Source organism: Pezoporus flaviventris, unplaced genomic scaffold, assembly GCF_033815535.1.
Source record: "Pezoporus flaviventris isolate CSIRO_AGI_PZ_B2104156 unplaced genomic scaffold, CSIRO_AGI_Pfla_v1 ptg000066l, whole genome shotgun sequence".
NCBI lineage: Eukaryota > Metazoa > Chordata > Aves > Psittaciformes > Psittacidae > Pezoporus > Pezoporus flaviventris.
The window spans coordinates 7,237,496-7,256,344 of NW_026892614.1; the positions used below are offsets into that span (position 1 = coordinate 7,237,496).

General features: G+C 41.5%; 1 protein-coding gene and 1 long non-coding RNA gene across 2 annotated transcripts in view; one reads left to right on the forward strand and one right to left on the reverse strand.

Annotated features, from left to right (window-relative positions):
* Positions 1 to 3,738: 3,738 nt before the first annotated feature.
* LOC133278409 (uncharacterized) overlaps positions 3,739 to 18,849 on the forward strand; it is a 47,186-nt gene continuing 32,075 nt past the window's right edge. Inside the window, exon 1 of the long non-coding RNA XR_009746547.1 lies at positions 3,739 to 3,860. This is a non-coding gene — a long non-coding RNA (uncharacterized LOC133278409). The remainder of the gene's footprint in view (positions 3,861 to 18,849) is intronic.
* KIF26B (kinesin family member 26B) overlaps positions 8,824 to 18,849 on the reverse strand; it is a 289,302-nt gene continuing 279,276 nt past the window's right edge. The window contains exons 13-15 of the mRNA XM_061471121.1: positions 13,794 to 13,996; positions 12,259 to 12,409; positions 8,824 to 10,688 (exon numbers count right to left, since the gene is read on the reverse strand). Coding sequence (XP_061327105.1) covers positions 10,540 to 10,688; positions 12,259 to 12,409; positions 13,794 to 13,996 — 503 coding nt within the window. The 3' untranslated portion in view covers positions 8,824 to 10,539. The remainder of the gene's footprint in view (positions 10,689 to 12,258; positions 12,410 to 13,793; positions 13,997 to 18,849) is intronic.

The following is an 18,849-nucleotide window of genomic DNA, read 5'->3' on the forward strand; positions in this document are numbered from 1 at the left end:
TGTGCGCCACACACAGCTGCGTACATTTGGCTGCCAGTTGACTGGCATGAAACCTCCAATCTGATGCAAAGAATGGGTGCCAAACCTGTGCAGTAAGTGTCCACAGAAGAGACACATGTAAACGTAAATGAAAATTGATGCAGGGCTTTCCCCTAGACAAGCATCCTTTAGGGATGGACCACTTTTGCCCATCTTGGAGCTTTTTCTGGATCAGTATTTGGCATAGTTATTCCTGAAAGGAGAGTACATAGGACCTCCAAGCTACCCACTTGGTTATGGAGGTTCTGAAGTGCTTTTTGAGAAATGTGGGGCGTTTGTGTGGTCACAGCCAGTATAGCATTGTTCAGAGTTCAAATAGCAGATGTCAGCCTCCAAAACTGCCAGATTGGCAACTGTCAAGAATACTAATATCATAAAATGTAAAATCCACTCAAAGATGGGCTTTTTCTAAAGGAACTAAACATTAATTTTGTTTCCATCTGGGAGACTGGGAGCTGAATTCTCTTGCTCCCCGCCCTCCGCTGTGGCTTCCAGGCAGCTAGTGATGCCAGCCAAAGTGAGGGTGAGGTCACGGAAGCCGGAATGGTTTGCAGGTAGATGTGGGATAGGAATCAGCTTTAGCAACTATTTCCGCTCCTTCTGATTTTCCAGTAGCTGAGGAGCTTGTTCAGGACCCCATAAGGATATTGGGCTTGTCAGGTTTCCACACTAAACCTTCTCCTGACTTAGCCTGGAAGGTTATTGGTTTTACAGATGAGTTAAGACTTGGTGATGGCTAGCGCCACACAAGAGGTGCCAACAATATTAAGCATGATTTGTAAGGACAGCAGCCTTTTTGCCAGGTGTGAGCTCCTGTTCCCGTTCCATGCTCAAAACCTTTCCTGGCAGTCTTTCCCCAAAGTGAAGGTGCGTAGCACTGAGGTCTTCAGAACTGACCAAGAGGGAACTGATTTTCCTTTTTGTTGTTTTTTTTTTTTAGCTCAAAGAGAGCTCCTCACCATCAGTTCTGCCTTAGACAAAGTCTCGGACTTCTGCTAACCCATTTTTCTCTGTTTTTGTCACTGTAAGGCACTTTGGGTTCTTTAATACTGATGTGGCTGCATGATAACAGCAATGAAGACAAATTACCTCAAAAATAGGCAATAAGCCTTTTAGCTCTTTAGAGCAAATCAGAGCTATTCTGAACAGCCCAAAGAGAAAAGGAATGGCTGTTTATCTTCATTTACAGTTACTGTGGAGAAGCACCAGCATGCAATTTCACTAGCCCAGGAGAAAGAGCTAAGGTAGTACTGGAGTCACAGGGTTTGCTGCTAAGAGGGGAGAAATGAGGAGAAGCTTCCTCTTCCCCTCCACCACATTTAGTGCCAGCCTTAGCCTCTGCAGCCACCTTGATATTTTTTCATTTGGAAGAGCTGGTCACCATAGATGACTGCATCACCTGCACTGTGACTGCTAGCTCTGTCACTGAACTGGTGTAATAACAAGATAGATAGAAGAAAGGATGGTTTTAAATGCTCACCAAACAGCCTACCAAATATTTAGATGCCTAGCATGTTAATATGTCCCTCCTAAAGTTGGGAATGTGAGGGAATCACCTGCCAGCATACGATGTGTCTTAAAGGAGGTTTTAAATAGCTTCCTTTTTTCTCTTCCCACAAGAAATAGGATTTGTTGTTTTCTTCCAATGGGAAGAGCACAGAGTCCTTATCAGGGCATACCCAAGTGTCAAAGGGCATTTGAGGTCTTCCCAGAGAGCTAGTTCATATCTTGCTCTCCATGTAAGATGTTCTCTTAATTATCAGCGGGGAATACCGCAAATGTGAGCAAAAGGCAAGCAAATATTATGCACATCTTAGCAGAAGCTCAGAGGTCAGCTGAACATGCCACCGTATCCTCTCAGAGAGAAGCATGTCTTCAGTAATGGCCACGAACTTGTTTTATCTCTCTTACATTGTGGTTTACACCCATGGTGACATAATTGCTAGAGATGACAAAAAATTATACCTACATACACATTTTTATCATTTACTCTCAGATTTTTCTCTTGCTTATGGATGCAGATAGAGAAATCCCTGCTAATCTGGGGAGGCACGTACGCATAACCAGTTTATGTAAAAGCCTAACCAATTCTGGTCCTGAGATTGTTCTCTTTTTGTTTCCGAACAGCAGCAGGGGAGAAATTAATGGTGCTATGCTTGGGTTAATATTTCTGTCACTGCTATCAAACCCTGCAGTTTGTTACTGTTTTCTGGTGAATTTGCTTCTCAGCAATACTTGCTTGGGAGAACCCTTTGGTTGTTTTATTTTCAGGTTTCATCTTGCTCACTCTCACTATTATAATAGCACATCCTCTTGTGGGTCAAAAGCACTTTCTTCTCTGCCACTTCATAAATGCTTTCATCCAAAGTAAAACAGTCAGGAGGAAGAGGCAGATATATTGGTAAGATAAAAGTAAACATTTAATGCCACTATAGTTTGATTTTTTTTCCAGACATCATATTTTTGACAATGTTTCACACCTCAGATACCACAAAAAAGGATATTTTTTAGCCAGCAAACAATAAACTTTACAATTTTAATGGCAAAAGGCTCAATGCATTTGTTGACCAACTTGGACATGGCTGTGACTTTCCACATTTTGAACTTGTCCTCATGCTGTTCTTTCCCCCCCCCCCCCCAGCCCCCCCCCCAGCCCCCCCCCCCCCCATAAAATTTAGTTGATAAAATATATATATATATCTACTACTGATACATCCTCTTCTGGAATTTCTGGTGGGACCAGCATTAGTTCTATATCCATCAGTTTGTCTCCTCCTTAGCCCTATTTTATACCACTGTCATAATGAGAAAGAACGTGGCCACAAACAGAATGAAATGGATTTAGCAAACATACACTTCAATGCATAGCACTTAGATAAGCATTTCCAACCATGATGTGTAAATAAATTATAAAATACAAGCAACTCTATAAAACAAGAACATCCTGAGTTTACAAATAAATTATATCCTTCATACATAGAATATGATGTGGATGTTTGTTAGTAACCAGCAGTTTCAGCTATGGGAGGGAAAGTAAAACTTAGAAAAGTTAGTATCATCATCTATGCATACATAAAACATATATGTATGTGTGCTATACGTAAATACACACATACATATACAATATAGAGGGTGAATACATCCATATCTATAGTATATAGAGAATATGTAATATAGCTGAAACTGCCTCAAGCACCAATTTATTACCATTATTATAAAGTTTGCTCAATACTTAAGTAGGACCACTCAAAGTAAGATGGTTTGGGTTGTGTTTTATTTCATATCCAGGAGGGTTTTGAAGGTGGTTTGAAATATAGATGAATGTTACTATTTCACTTTCAGCACTTTCAGTCTTTGCAGAATCACCACGTTCTTTGTGAGCTTCAGAATGTTGCATAAATAAGCACGAGCCTGCTGTCTATGAAGCTAGTGACAAAACCTGTATCGATTTCAATGGGGTTAGGAAAAGGGTGCTATATTTTCAAGGGAAACTGATTTTTGTTTTTGAAAGCCTGCTGGAAGAGGAGAAAGAAGAAAAGATAAAGACAATAATAAAATGGTTTATTATTTCCAAGAGCAGGTATGGAAACTTAGATAACCCTGGGATGAGCACACAATAAATGCAAGAGATAGAGATGATTAACTTTGCACTGACAAATCATTCACAGTTTTGTTTGCCATAGTTATTTGGAAACCCGTTTCAAATCTTGTGATAGCTTGCAACAACCAGCCTTGTGTCTCCAAAAACTGCTGGCTGTCCCTGATACAAAAGCCTGTAGAGGAACAAAACAAAGACCATGAGGACATCAGGATTAAGCAAGGTATGTCACCCATCAGTGGATTTAAGAAATGGTACCTCTATGGCCGTCTATCAGTATTTTGTGATATGAATGCTTTGATCTCTGCAGTGAGCTGGTGCACTCCTAATGCTGCACAACCATCCCTCCCATATGAACTGGCTTCAGAGGGTCACTCAGCCTCTAGTTTATGAGAATCATATTTGCTTCTGCAATGCAGAATTTTTACAATTTTAAAGCTGTTAATACTAGGCAGAAAGCTGTATCTCATAGACAGCTAAGAGTACAGGCTTTCAACTGATGTAACTATGCTGTATGCCCCATGTATAAATTGTAGAAATTGTTGCATTTAAAAAATACATGTATTTAATAAAATGTAGAAATTGTTATATTTAACAGCTGGGGTTGTAAAATACCTTGCCTTAAATTCCTGATGTTGTGAAATATAGAGCAGTTCACTTGATTTACTTTTACAAGCTTTAATGTTTCAATGACAGCCTCAACACGGGAACTGCAGCCAGTTGGCTTTATAGGCTGAAGAACATGGGGGAAAAAAGGACAGGTAGAAGAAGCCTTTGAAAGTGTTTCAAGCGTATGTTTTCCCTGTGCTGTGGTGTAGGTCACCTTTGTGAGTGCAAAGAGAAAGGTTCTATAAATTCTCCTTGGAGGAGGAAGGGAGAGTGATGTTGCCATTTGTGAACAGCTATGCCATCTCCCAACAATAATGTGTGAGGGGACCGTTTCCCTCAGGCTGTGTACATGCACATTTGTCTGCATGCACATACACTTTATTTTTATGATTGATTGTTTTCAGCTCAGAAAAAAGACTCAACAAAATCATAAACATTCATTAAAGATGATGTTTGTAAAAAAGTCTACATCCTTCAGCTGTCATAAAACTTGAATTCCATGACACAGGTAGAAGTCGCTATTTTAAGACAAACCATATTACCAAGATAAACAAAAAAAAAAAAGTAACAGAAAAATACTTCAAGATGAACTGAGTCTATCCTGTGAGCAAGCTTGAGACTTGATGTGCCTTACTCCCAGCACCAGTCCCAGCTTTCTGCCTCTGTAACTAACGGCCATGTTCAGAGATGAAAGAAAAAAAATACCAGCGTGTATCTTTCTTTCATCCGTTTCTGTACATTATCTGCAGCTCTCACTTAGCTTGCTTCATGTCAGAGGATCACGCCACTGCTTTTTACCAGTTACTATTTTATGCAGCTGCAAGTTTCAGAAGTTAGGTTATATGGCAGTGGGAGTCTTCCAAGACTGGATCAAGGCCAGCAGATGTTCAGTGATAGCCCTGTGCATAGCCCTTAATGAAAAGTGAGAGAGCACTGGGGGGGCTTATATATATAACTCAAATAGTTAAGAGGTGCATAATCTTCAACTACATAACTAGCAGCACAGTAAATAAATAGCAAATTGGCAGGGGGAAGAATTTTTCCATTTTCCTCACTGGGTTTACTCTGCTGTAACTCTCCTGAAAATGCAATTGTGTCTCAGTTATACCAGCATAGGTGAGATGAGAACAGGCCCAATAAAAACTTACTTAAGAAAGAAGAGCCTGAATATGGTTTTGCTTCCTTGCCTTTCTATGAAATAGTCCTTTAGATTGCTTAGATCTGAACGAGTTGACAACGAATTGTTCTGAAACAATTCGAGGACCACTCGGTGGATAAAGAACTGGCTGGATGGCCACACACAAAGAGTTGTGGTCAGTGGCTCAATGTCCAGCTGGAGACCAGTAACGAGTGGTGTTCCTCAGGGATCGGTGTTGGGAACCGTCTTGTTCAACATCTTCGTCGCTGATGGGGACAGTGGGATTGAGTGCGCCCTCAGCAAGTTTGCCGATGACACCAAGCTGTGTGGTTCGGTTGATACCCTGGAGGGAAGGAATGCCATCCAGAGGGACCTTGACACACTTGTGAGGTGGGCTGATGCCAACCTCATGAAGTTTAACCATGCCAAGTGCAGGGTCCTACACCTGGGTCGGAGCAATCCCAGGCACAGCTACAGGTTGGGCAGAGAAGAGATTCAGAGCAGCCCCGTGGAGAAGGACTTGGGGGTGTTGGTCGATGAGAAAATGAACATGAGCCAGCAGTGTGCGCTTGCAGCCCAGAAAGCCAACTGTATCTTGGGCTGCATCCAAAGGAGCGTGACCAGCAGGACGAAGGAGGTGATCCTGCCCCTCTACTCTGCTCTCAGGAGACCTCACCTGGAGTATTGTGTGCAGTTCTGGTGTCCTCAACATAAAAAGGACATGGAACTGTTGGAACAAGTCCAGAGAAGGGCCACGAGGATGATCAGGGGACTGAAGCACCTCCCGTATGAAGACAGGCTGAGGAAGTTGGGGCTGTTCAGCCTGGAGAAGAGAAGGCTGTGTGGAGACCTCATAGCAGCCTTCCAGTATCTGAAGGGGGCCTATAGGGATGCTGGGGAGGGACTCTTCATTAGCGACTGTAGTGACAGGACAAGGGGTAACGGGTTAAAACTTAAATAGAGGAAGTTTAGATTGGATATAAGAGGAAATTCTTTCCTGTTAGGGTGGTGAGGCACTGGAATAGGTTGCCCAGGGAGGTTGTGAATGTTCCATCCCTGGCAGTGTTCAAGACCAGGTTGGACAGAGCCTTGGGTGATATGGTTTAACGTAAGGTGTCCCTGCCCATGGCAGGGGGTTGGAACTAGATGATCTTAAGGTCCTTTCCAACCCTAATTATTCTATGATTCTATGAAATACAGGCATGATTAGCACTAGAAAATATGCATGCTGTTGAGCCAGAACCAGTAATTAGGGCTATCTCACACTCTCTGGGATATGAAGTGACCCAGCACCGGGAGTCGGCGGGTATGTGAACAGTGGCTTTCTGCCTGAACCCAGATAACAGCCAAACTCTCCAACCTAAGGTTTCCCTTGAATTTGGAGCTATAAAGCAGCTTCTGTCCCTTGTATAAGTAAGGTTCATGTATGCCAAGACAAGCAGTTCTCCAAATGAGGCCCAAACTGCCCCCAGCTGCCCATGAGCACAGCAGTGGAGATGCAGAGCAGAGCAGTGGTGGTATTCATTACACAGCTCGACAATAAAGAACTGTGATCTGCTGCTACATGAGCAAGCAAAGAATTAACCTTCAAACCTCATTATGTTAACACTGCTGTTTGCTACTAAAGCTGTCCGAGGGAAACAAGATTGATTTCTGAATATGCAAATGATTAAGCATTACATTCACATTGCTCTTGTGTATTTTGGGCAACTTGATGCCCTTTTAAAAAACTGGCAGTTGCTTAAAGAATGAGGCTTCATGGATGACTTGCAGAAGTGTGTGGGTCTTCTGTAAATGCTGGCTACTGTAGACTAAGATCAATTTCATAATAAGGTCCTGACGCTTTTAATTATCTCTTTTGGATATTTGAAGTATAATGATATAAAATCTGAAGTTCAAATCTATTTTCAACAAGAAAATATTTCATAAATGTCAAATCTCCACATATTTTCATTCCCTTTTATGCACTAAGCCACCACAGGTTCTAGAAACATACTGGCAAATTCTGAAATGCATCAACAGAAAGTCAAAAAAGAGAAGATGAGCATGGATTTTAAGATATGAATACTAGTATATGATGGGAGTGTTAATGGCTAGTCTAATTAAGACCTCAGAAATAAAATATTTGTAAGGACTGTGATTCTGCTCAAGTACTCCATAATTTTCAGAATGCTGAATTCAGCCTTGGCATAATCCACTTGTCTTCAGGAATCAATTTTGGTCCATCACAATGAACAGGACAAACATATGCTCTTACTGTTTAAAATAATGGCTAGTTAGAGGTATTTTTTGCTATGTTTTCTAATCTACAGAGGTGCCAAATCTAGTGAATAATTGAGTTAATGATGCTGAGGAATATTACACATAATAGATATTTTACAATAGCTCTGAAATATGTCCAGTTGATTTATAGAAATATCACCACTTCTGTATAAATCCCAGACTATGTGAGAGGGCATCTCTTGTTAACAGTGCATTCTGTGCACGCACCATTTGCTAGGATTTTACTTTCTATCAAGTGTATATTTACTTTTACTGTACTGCTTGCCATTCACCATCTCACTGCAGGTCCCCAGGGAGCCCACCATGTCCATTTTGGGCTGCTTGTTTTCAGCAGAGGAAAGACAACATGCCCTAATAACCCAATGACCACCTTCCAGCAAACATTTTCAGAAATGGTTAAGCTTAAAGAAGGCAACATTTAATTTCATGTGCACAACTTAGGGGTAGGTGGGGGTATTCCTTGAATGTTGGGAAATGGCCTTGGAGATAGGCTTTGCACAGTGTTAGTATCATAGGTGAGAGGGGTACAGGCCTATCTGGGGACGCAGGTGAGTGAGATGGGATCTGGCTTTGAAAGTCTCTCTTCTGTGTGTAGGTGACCTGACAGCGTGTACCTGGGGCTCTGCAGGACTAAGCCGACAGAGGCGCGCTCCATAACCCAAAGGCATTAAGTCTTCATCCAGCACAAACCTGTAGGGGCAATTCCCATGGCTCTGCAGAGCTGTACTGAATTCATGGTGCTCTGTGGAGAAGAGATGGCCTCAACAGAACCAACACATGTGAAATCTTTACAATGAGAAACAAAGCTAGATAAATTGTGGTATTTGGTGCTTTTCTTCATAAGTTTTTTTTGCCTTGAGAGAGAAGGGGAGAGAGATCAGACCTATATCTTTAATTCTTGCTTGGAATATAAGTTTCATGATAGGAAAATGCTGTGGAACGGACTAGAAAGCAATTATCATACAGGATATTTTTTCCTTCCAAATAATCCTATAGAAGGTAAGAAAGATCTTCAAAATCCAGTGAAAAAGCTAACAGAATGAGAAAGATTTGTTATTACAAGTTATAGAGTATTAAAAGAAATATAAAATTATATAAATGTTATTTCTATCTTTTTTTAAAAAAAAAGGTAAAAAGGCGGGGGGGGGGGGGGGGGGTTTCAGCTAGACACTAGAAAGTCTACAAGTATCCTTGTTGGGTGATTTTCCCACTGGGACTTGCTGCTTAGGATAGTGTAAGAAAGATGGCATTAATATGATGGTCACATAAAAGAAGAGTTGCATTCAAGTACAGCAGCAAACTGGTGCATGTTGAGTATATGTTAAATGATGCTCTTATTTTCTCACAAGCAACAAAAAAGGTAGCACAATTGTATGTGAGAGAGGAATTTTTGTGAAAAAGCTTATTTCAATATGGAAGAAGAAACCTAATTCAATAAAATAATTTCATACATAATAATTAAAATGCAGATTTCACACATTTCTTTAAGAAATACAAAGGAAGTTCCTTCCCACATACTGTTTTGTAAATAAAGAGGCAAACAAGTAGAATATTTGGATATGCATTGAGGTGCAGACCCTTGTCCTTTTGACATCAATGTAAATTTTGCCATAGCTTCAGTATTGGAGGCCTGGTAAAGAACATGCCATAGCCAACATGCCTGAAATGCTATATCCCCTCCCACATGACTCCCACTTAGTCCCAGAGGTACTGAGCTGAACAGAGCCTGCGCTTCTCAGGTACGTCTGTGACTATGGACAGACTGGCTAGGGACCAAAGGCTGCCAAAACATGTTTTGCAGTGGTGTATGTCAAAAAGAGGCAAAGCAAAATTTTATCAGTCATGGTCTCAAAAAAGAAAGATAGGATAAATCACTCATTTTCGGACTGATAAGCATGGGATCCCTCAGCCTAAAGTGTAATTTTCCAGCAAGTTTTAGCACCAGAAACTAGGTTAGGATAAAAGTGCCTCCTCATTCATAACTCTAGCCAGTATGAAGCTAAAAATACATGAAAACAAAAACCAAACAAGAAAACAATTGATGGGAGTTGGATCAAATAGAAAAGATATTTACTTCACAGTAATGTCACCTCTCCTCACTCACACACTGCAGAATCTACAGGTTGGGAAAATTACTGTGTCCTCCAGCATGTAAGATAACAGAAGAACATATAAGCAAACTTTACTCACTGCTAGAAACATTTTTTGTGTCATCTAGGAAAGCTGCATTTCTCTTTGAGTGGCCTTACTCTGGTAACAAGAAAAGACAGTTAACATTTATTCATATGTTGTACTGATTAGGAAATATTTCTACAAACACAAGTTACTTAGAAACAGCAAGTCTGAAATAGGAGAAAACACCAAGAGAAAAACAAGCTGTAAATACATTTCAAAAGTGTTTGTTTTTTTTTTCCTTTTTCTTTTCTTGACTAGCACCATCTGTACACAATAAAGTATGAACATAAATGTTTGGATAATAAAGATTTGCAAGGCACTTGAACAGTTTTTCTGGATAGGTTTTCTTTTAATGAACCTCTCAGTGAAGTCCCACAACCACCTTTCCTCCTCCCTCAGCTAGCACAGGGAAAGAAGCGTCTTCTGCCAGCAGTTCTTATTTACAGATATGTCCTTAAAGGTTCTTCAAAGTGCTCTTTTAGGATAAGAGAATCAACAACCTTTTATCGCCATTTTTCCATGCTCATCCTGTATTTTTTTTAATATTACTCTTCTGTATAGTATAGCAAATCTCTCATACACACAGTTTAGACTTGACTCCAACCTTCATCCTCATTCTGTTGTCTTTGGGATGCTATTCAGACGGGAAAAGGAGGATGGCAGAGATGCACACTGAAATTCTCTTGAGGTTCATACTTTATCGGCGTCTAGAGGTGATGTCAAAACAGGTGATCATCATGAGATGGGCCTTGCAGAAGTTGACACGATTTTCCAAACGCTCAGTCACACATTCCAGGGCCTCCAGGTATTCCAGAGAATCCAGCTCAAATACCTGCTCCAGATCAACTGTGGGAAACAAAAACATAGGGATAGGAAAAGATGACCCCCAGTGCTGGCTGGTGGGAGAGACAGAGTTAAATTAAGTCTTCAAACCCATCAGTACTGTACACAACATTTTCTCCAGCTTGCCATTGTTATTAAAAGTTGCCTTTTCTGTTTAATGGCTATTAAAATGGCACAGTGGCTTGCTGATAGTGAAAAAGACTTTTAAGATTGCACTGGATGCTTTCTTGAGTGATACGCTCTGCCATCCCCTCCTGAACTGCAGATGTCTTTTGCCACACTCCTGCGCCCTTAAGCAAATGTTGATTACTGAGCACATACAGACTCTCATATTCTGCTGACCAGAAAGAGATTTAAGTATGTGCTCTGTCATAGAGGACAGGTCTTCTGCTGAATTCAGAAACCAACCTCACACTCCTTGCTCCTCACACCTCTCCCTATTCCCTGTGATTCTCATTAGAGCATTTGAGTAGCGAGGAAAGGCATACATATCAGTCACTCCAATGTAGGTGCCCACATGCTGCCAGACGGCAGCTGGCCGTGGCTTCCATGGAAGCTGAGTGCAAGATGCATTGTCTGAATCAGCACTTCCCATCTTATCTGGTCCCTGAGGTCTATGACATCAATAAGGCTTTCTACACTTATCACACTGGAATCAGAAGCAAAGGCATTACACAGTAAGTGGATAGAAATGTATGGCGAATTCTCTGCTCTCTTTAAATCTGTCCTTTTTACCTCTCTTCCTTAGTAGCATCCTGAAACATATAATGTAGCTGTTTTGCAGGATGTACCAGTCTAGTGTTAACTTAGAGCAGCTGTCAAAAGAATAGTATGCTTTAAAGAGAACACACCAGCCAACCTCCTTCTGCCACCTGCAATTATCCTAAATAAATTTTAAATCATAGTTTTTCCTGTAACTCTTTAATATGAACTCATCTGCCTGCTAATACTAAAAACTATTGTACAGTTACTTCAGTACTCCTTATCTTTTCCCCTCTGAGCTGATGAGGCCCTTCTTCATTTGAACATGAATGCCCTTTAAGCTCTCTGAACTTTACACATCTATAGCTATAAAATAAGGGCCAAATTCATTTTTCATGTAAGTCCACTGGTGCCCAGAGACAAGTTTGCTCCACAGTGTTATTTTGTGGCAGAAGAGCAGATTTATAATATCCCTTATATGTCTGAGTGATCTGAAGCCAAAAAAAAAAAAAAAAAAATCCTATTTTCAGGAGCCATGGACCGAAATGTGTAAATGTTAATCTACCAGTGGCAATATTCACCACCTCAATGCTGTTCCATTTCAACATTCAGCTCTCAGGCAAAAAGGATTGTTCAGTTCTACTGTCAAAATTTAGTAAGAATTACAGGGACTAGTTCTAGAAATACAGTCAATCTAAAACTTGCCCTTAGGTCACATGTTGGTCCATTTTAGCTTACAAACATTAAACACATTGCTCACATCTCATGCTTAGCAAACATTTCTGCCCCCTTCTGTCTTCCCCCTCTTCCCCTGAACTTTAAACAACCCAAAGGACACTTATGACCCCAAGCAATAAAACAACATCCTTACATTCACTGAGCCATTTATTAGGATCCAGCATCAGGTACTGTTTGGTCACCTCCAGTTCTCTCATTAACCACTCATACTTGGCCTTGACCTCAGCAATTCTCTGTTGGCGATGCTCCAGGATTTTCAGCTTGGCATTGAAACATATCAGCTCCTGCCAACCAGGAAAAAGGAGTGGGGAAGGAATAGGTGAAGAGGAAAAGAAATACCCAGATCCATTCAGTTAAACAATCTTCCTATCAGTAATACTAACAATGAGACATTTACTCTGGAAGTGTACGAATCATTGCATGACATCATTAATAATTTGTTTTATTTTTATTGTTCTTGTTTGGTTTTGATGTTTTCCTTCAGTGAGCTTTGGAGACTTTGCAATGATAGTTAATAATAAACCGTAATAATTAATAACAGGCAGCATCTTGAAAACAGATTAACTGTAGCAAAACATTTCTGGTTTTGATACCTGAAGTTTGGCCAAGAAAATCTAAGCTCTTGGGACTAGGAAATCCATTGCTTGCTGTATTAAATCCTAAATACATCTCTGTGCTTGGTACATAAGAAAAGCAGTAGTCTCATAAAATAAGAGAACTGATAGCAATCTCAAATTTAAAGCATCTTTAAATGAAGGGAATAGTCTATGAAAAGCTCTAGCAATTTACAATTATTAATAAAGAAGATATATTTTCTGCAAAAATATGAGGCACAGTAACAGCACAGGGTGCAATGCTGTCTGGAGACACCCAGCCTCGCCCCACATGACTTCTGAGAGGTGGCAGCCATCAAGCTATGTAGTAACTGAGCCCACAGCTAGCGCTGTGCTACCTTCACTGGTGTGGGAGCCTTCCCAGTACCAAAACTATTCTCCTCCAAGTCTGTGTGAAGATCTCAACACTATTCTGCCTTCTGCTCTGTAGACAAATCCGCTGTATGGGTGAAGTCCAATAGAAACCCCACCCAAACAAGTGATATTTTTCTCCATACAAATATCAGAGAACAGCATCACAAACAGCCTAACCTACAGGTTAAGGGCTAGGAAGCAACAGGGGCTAGAAAGAAAAAGTGCCTTAAACTAATAATAAAGTCTATATCCACAGTCGTCTAAAATTGGTGTTATTCCACCAACTTCAGATACTCTTCCCAATCATCCCTCCCAAGAGTAGACCTTTACAGTTCCCTGATCTTTTTGTAAATTTGGAGGCCTGAGGCTGGCAGGAACAACTTAGAAGGAAGACATTAGCTATCCTGAAAACAATACCATCACAGCACTTGAGGCACCACTGCAGCCTTAAAAGACAGATGTGACAATATGCTAGATCACGGGAACCACCAAGACCATATTTTGCAAGGTGCAAAAACTCAAGGTACTGATGTCCATTAGCTGCTATGAAAGAAGGCATATGTTGAGTCATAACTGCTTTAAGTAAGATGTTTTTCTGCCTGTTGAATTAACCATACTACACATTTCTGACTGCATAATCTCATTTCCTCCTCTTACACCCTCCAGGAGGAGGAATACAGGTTACATGGATTGCACTCACCTTGCTGTCCGCACCTCGTCGTCGCTGCAGTCTCTCCACATCATCTATCTCATAGACTTTGATCTCAAAGGGCTCCCCCAGCCCCCTCTGCCCACTTCGCAGGGGCCCATCAACCCAGCGGACCCCAGGGCTGTTGGCAGGCTTCCTTGCTGGGGAAGTGGTATCAAGTGATAAAGCCGGAATAAGCCTCCGTCTCTGTGAACCTGTAAGTGCAGAAAGTGCCATTTCATATCAACACAGTTATTGCCTCTCCTTTTTGCTCCATCTGCAGTGATGTCTAGAAACAATATGCATTTGCCCTTCTTACACACAGAAGAAAATAAAGCAAAACCCTGTTAGTCCATGGGAGCTGTACCTGCCAGGTGCTGTACTTACTCACCATGAGTCAGATCATCACACATTCTTTGGTGTCTGACTCCAGGATTTGATCCTCAGAGGGCATACGTACCCTAAAGCAAGTTTCCAGAGCTTGTGCCTACCTTCCTTTGCTCAGGTCTCAGTGCGTATAGGTATGCCAATGAAGGACCAGAGCAGCAGGTAGGAACTGGTCTTCCTATGCTTTCCTGGTACTGGCTCTTACAGCCTAAGGACAAGCATCAGCCAGCCTCTGCATGGACCATCTACAGGGGAGGTATCATTTTGGAATTTTTTTCAATCACAGCACAAAAAGCACCTTGATACCCAAGTTCTTTTACTATGCTGGAGTTGAGTGTCAATATACCACCACTTAGTCCTTTGTACAGCACCACTGTAGGCTGGCTAGGGGACAAAATGCCTGCAGTAAGTAAAGCTTGGTGGTTGCCACCAGAGATGCATTTAGTCTTGCCTCTGTTCAGTAGAATATTCTTCCAAAACGCTTCCCACTTAAGCACTTACTGTAGCACTGGTGATGTGCAAAACAGAAGTAAGAATGACTGGCTGGCAGAAGGGTTAGTCACTGTGTCGGCTTCAGTACCACTACTCATGGTACCCACCCTCCTTTATAACACCAGTGGATGGGAGGACTGCAATAGCTGAAAACGTACCATGGTTGATAAAGCCTAAACTATACTGAAAGATCTGTCATGTGAGTTGCCAACCAAAGGCCTAAAGGTAAAGCAAGGGAGAAAAAGTATATCAGTGGCCTGATAGCAGCAGTAAGGAAGTTGCACATCTGGCTTGTTGGGAGACAGAACAGACACACGAGAGAAAAACAGTGGCTTCCATGCCCTTGCTTAGTGTAGTACAGCCAAAGCAATGGCTGGTTGTTGTTTTGTTGGGTTTTCTTTAAAAGAAATCTCTGTAGCTGACAACTCCTGCAGAGTTTCCCCTAAGAGACAGCAGGAATAGAAGAGATGGGAGAACCACCATCACCCCCCCCCAAAAAAAAAAAAAGCCTGAGCCACTAAGTTTGAATGAAACTATTAAATAACTCTCTTGCAAGAAAAAAACTCATGTCAGCAGGGAAGGGATGCAGAAAGATCATGCAAATTTTATTGTAAACCCAAGATAAAATCATTTAGAGGAATCTCTAGCACTAAATTTATTGAAACTTGAATGTCAATAGCTTCAACGTGTCTGCCAACTTGGTGCTTCAATAAAAGCTAAAAACAAAAAACCCAAACCAAAAATATCTACCGACTGTGTAGTTTTTTGATTTGCAAGTAACAAAGCATTATCTAGTTTCATCCACGGAAGTCTGTTTTTCTGCTGACTTTGTGAACAATTACATCTTATCCCATTGAATTCTGAGTGCAGAAATCTGTGCTAGAAACCAGTAGTTAGTAACCAGTAAACAACTTGTAAATGCTAGCTCTAAAATGGATGAGAATGGTCTCTTGCTGATTGTCTGGAAAGCCTAGTCTACAGAACTTTTATTTGAATGCACCTGAGATAACTTTATGCAGGAAAAGGAGAGCACAGCCAAGATGGATAGACAGGGAACTCTACAAGGCCCTTTTTTACCAAAAGGTCTGAGATCTGGACTGCCCATCCTGTGACAACTATCAATCACCGTTATATTTACTGCTCAAGCTGCAGCCCAGCAAAAAAGTCCATGCCAGAACAAATGCAGCCTTACAAATACAAGCAAGTAGGAGTTATTTTAGACCTGTGGTACCAGACACTGGAAGTCAAGGTCAGCATTTGCTTATCTGGAATGCATTTCAGTTGATCTCTAGTTCTGCCTGATCAAGACAAGACTCAGATCTTGATAAAAACAAAAGCAAGACCGGATCCAATGCCATAGCTAAAAAGTGGTGACAACAAGAGAGACAGAGTTTGGGAAGACGCCAACAAACTGCAATGTTCAGGGTAACTTGTCAGTGATCCTAAAGAAAGGGAACTAAATGGTGAGAGCAGCTGCATACTTGAAAGGAAGTGGAACAGCATGGTGGACTATTAAATGTTACTTGTAGGGAGAGATCCTGTAATGGGCTCAGCCCCTCCTGCGAAACAAGCCCTCCACTTGCTTGGATGTGAAGGGCACTGAGTACATCCCTAGTGCCACTCAAAAGGATTTAGGCATTAAATACTTTTTAGAAAAGTTCTTAGGCTTTTGGCCATGGGCAGTCTTTCAAATTTTGACTGAGGGTAAAAGCAATCTCTTTCCTCTCTTTGCTGCTCATCAACTTTTAGAGCTAGCAACACAAGCAGCAGATCTGACCTCCTATGTAATGCAGCCAAATGACGTTAATACTTTTTACTTTGTGTCCTCACTGATGGTCACATCCCCTTCCATGCCATGTCTACAGTCTAGCTCTAGCGTTTCAAGGAAGCAGCTGAGCAGACTGGAAATTCCTCCTGTCCCGCTCTCCCATGCATGGCTGAGCTATGACTAAAGCAGTGCTTTTTTTCTGTGGTGCTTGATTCTTTTCCTTTTTTCCTTCCCTCTTTATTTTTTCCCCACTCTGTATGTTAGCACTGCCTTCTTGTGTAACTTTTAAACCATTCCCACTGGAAAAAAGTGCATCACCAACCAGAGCCAAATGCAGGCCTGAGACACTCTGGGAATACAGGTGAATGGCTCCAATTCACCATGAGAACAATGTCAGGCTCTTATCTGGAGCAAAGCAAAACAGATGTCACTATGGTATGAAGTACAGGAATGTGGTGATAAACATTTTCATTTAGTTCCTATTCATATCTATTTGGCTCAATGAGAAACAGAAGCCTGTGGTCTGTAAAGACGGCTCCAACCTGAGGCTCCAGCTAATAGTGCTTACCCCTTGGTGGAGAGGCAGCAGAGACTACAGCAGCAGCAGGAGACATGCTAAAATGAGCTCATTATGTTTTTCTAGCCAGAGCTCACACCTGGGCAGCCCATGGGTTATCACAAGAAAGTGAGGCTGTGGCTCTTGGCACACCAAAGCTATGTGGCAGGGCAGAGAAGCTCAAGGTAGCCGACTCACCGCATCTGCCCCTTTGGCACACAAGGGGCCACCCATGCACTTCTCTCAGTGGGTACGTCTGTGTGCAAGGCAGAGAAGAAAGCGAAAGAGGGACATCTTTTTATCTGAGCCTTAAATGATGTCTCAGGATGATTTACCTGAGGTTTAGAGTGCTACAGAGAGAAAAGAAACAAAAGTCCTGCACCTTTGCAGTGAGGCAAAATTGGATCAAGTTTACGCTAAACATGCACTAATTAACAGTCTGTTTATTAGGCCAGGTACAAAAAATAACGGTGTCTTCCGACAGGAGACTCCTGCCATTGACCTCTTCTTTATAGCCTCTGTTTTTTTCTGATTTCACCTTTGTTGGGATCAGTAAGGAGATATAGTCAAAGCAGAACTTCACGGTGAGTGTCACAAAGCAGCTGGCAGTTCACTCATCCATATCAACACACAGACACAATGATTAAACTGTTAAAATTAATACAGTTTCCTATTTACATAGAAAATACCCATTTGAAGTCCCAAATTTATTGGGAGTGCTTGATGGGGTTAGGATCTCATACGTTTTGACTGTATAATAAATAAAATGCTTTGTAGGAATCACAGCACACCACTCCTACTTCCCCACACATCTTACGAAGACAGTGGGCAGCTGGGAGCTCAGCAGGAGCAGCTCTCAGGAGGTCCCTTCCTGCCTCTGCCCCACTGACTGGGACTGGGGGAGCATACTCTCTGCCCAGCACCCTGGCAAATGCAGCTGACCCTCCCTCCACACATATGAGATTCATTCCTCCACTAAAAGAAGAAATATATACCTACAAAAATCGATCTGAAAGAAATCCTGTAAGCTCAACCCAGGACAGAAGAATGACACTTCCACTTTTGACCATACAGCATGTAACCAACATGCCATTTCCTAAATGTCTTGGAGGGAAATTTTACACTTGCTCTGAATTTACCCACACTCAGAATAACCTCTCTTGAGCATAGCTTTTGAATAACCAGGCTGTGAAATAGCTTTGAAAATGCACAGCACACAAGATTTGCTTTTGCCACAGAACTGTTGCTCTACCCTGAGCTATAGGATAAGGTTTGGCCAGGTTATAATTGAGATAAAAGGAGTAACACAGCAGTGAAGGTGTGCAGTGTGAAAGCAGATCTGACTGAAGAGTGGCTTTGAAGCTACAACATACTTCAGCAAAGATAAGCCCAGAGAAGCCTTAAGGTATTAGAAACAGACAAAGCCAGATAGGTATGTAAAGGTAACTTTGAGGATAAGAAGATTCACTGACCTCAGAAAAGTCACCCAACTGCGTCCCAATTGCATAGGGATGTGTGCTCATAGAAGTATGTGTTGACCAGGGCAGAAACTCTGTTTTGCTTAAGTACTGTATATTTTGGAGTGTTCCCCTTAGATTGCTTTCCAAGCACACATTCCTGACTGAGCAACTTTTCTATGAAAAAGGTAAAGGCAAAAAAGTGTAAATGCAAAATCTGAATGAAAAGGAGAATGATACATATCCCTTCAAAGCAGGATACATCTCAATGGGATGTAAAACAACTGCTGTCCTAGAAATCTCAAGGTGTTTCAAACAGAAAATGAAAGTGTAACTTGATACATCGTAATTTTGGAAGTTTATAGTGTGTGCTCAAAGGCAGGATGTGGAGCCAAAGCTATTCCCCAC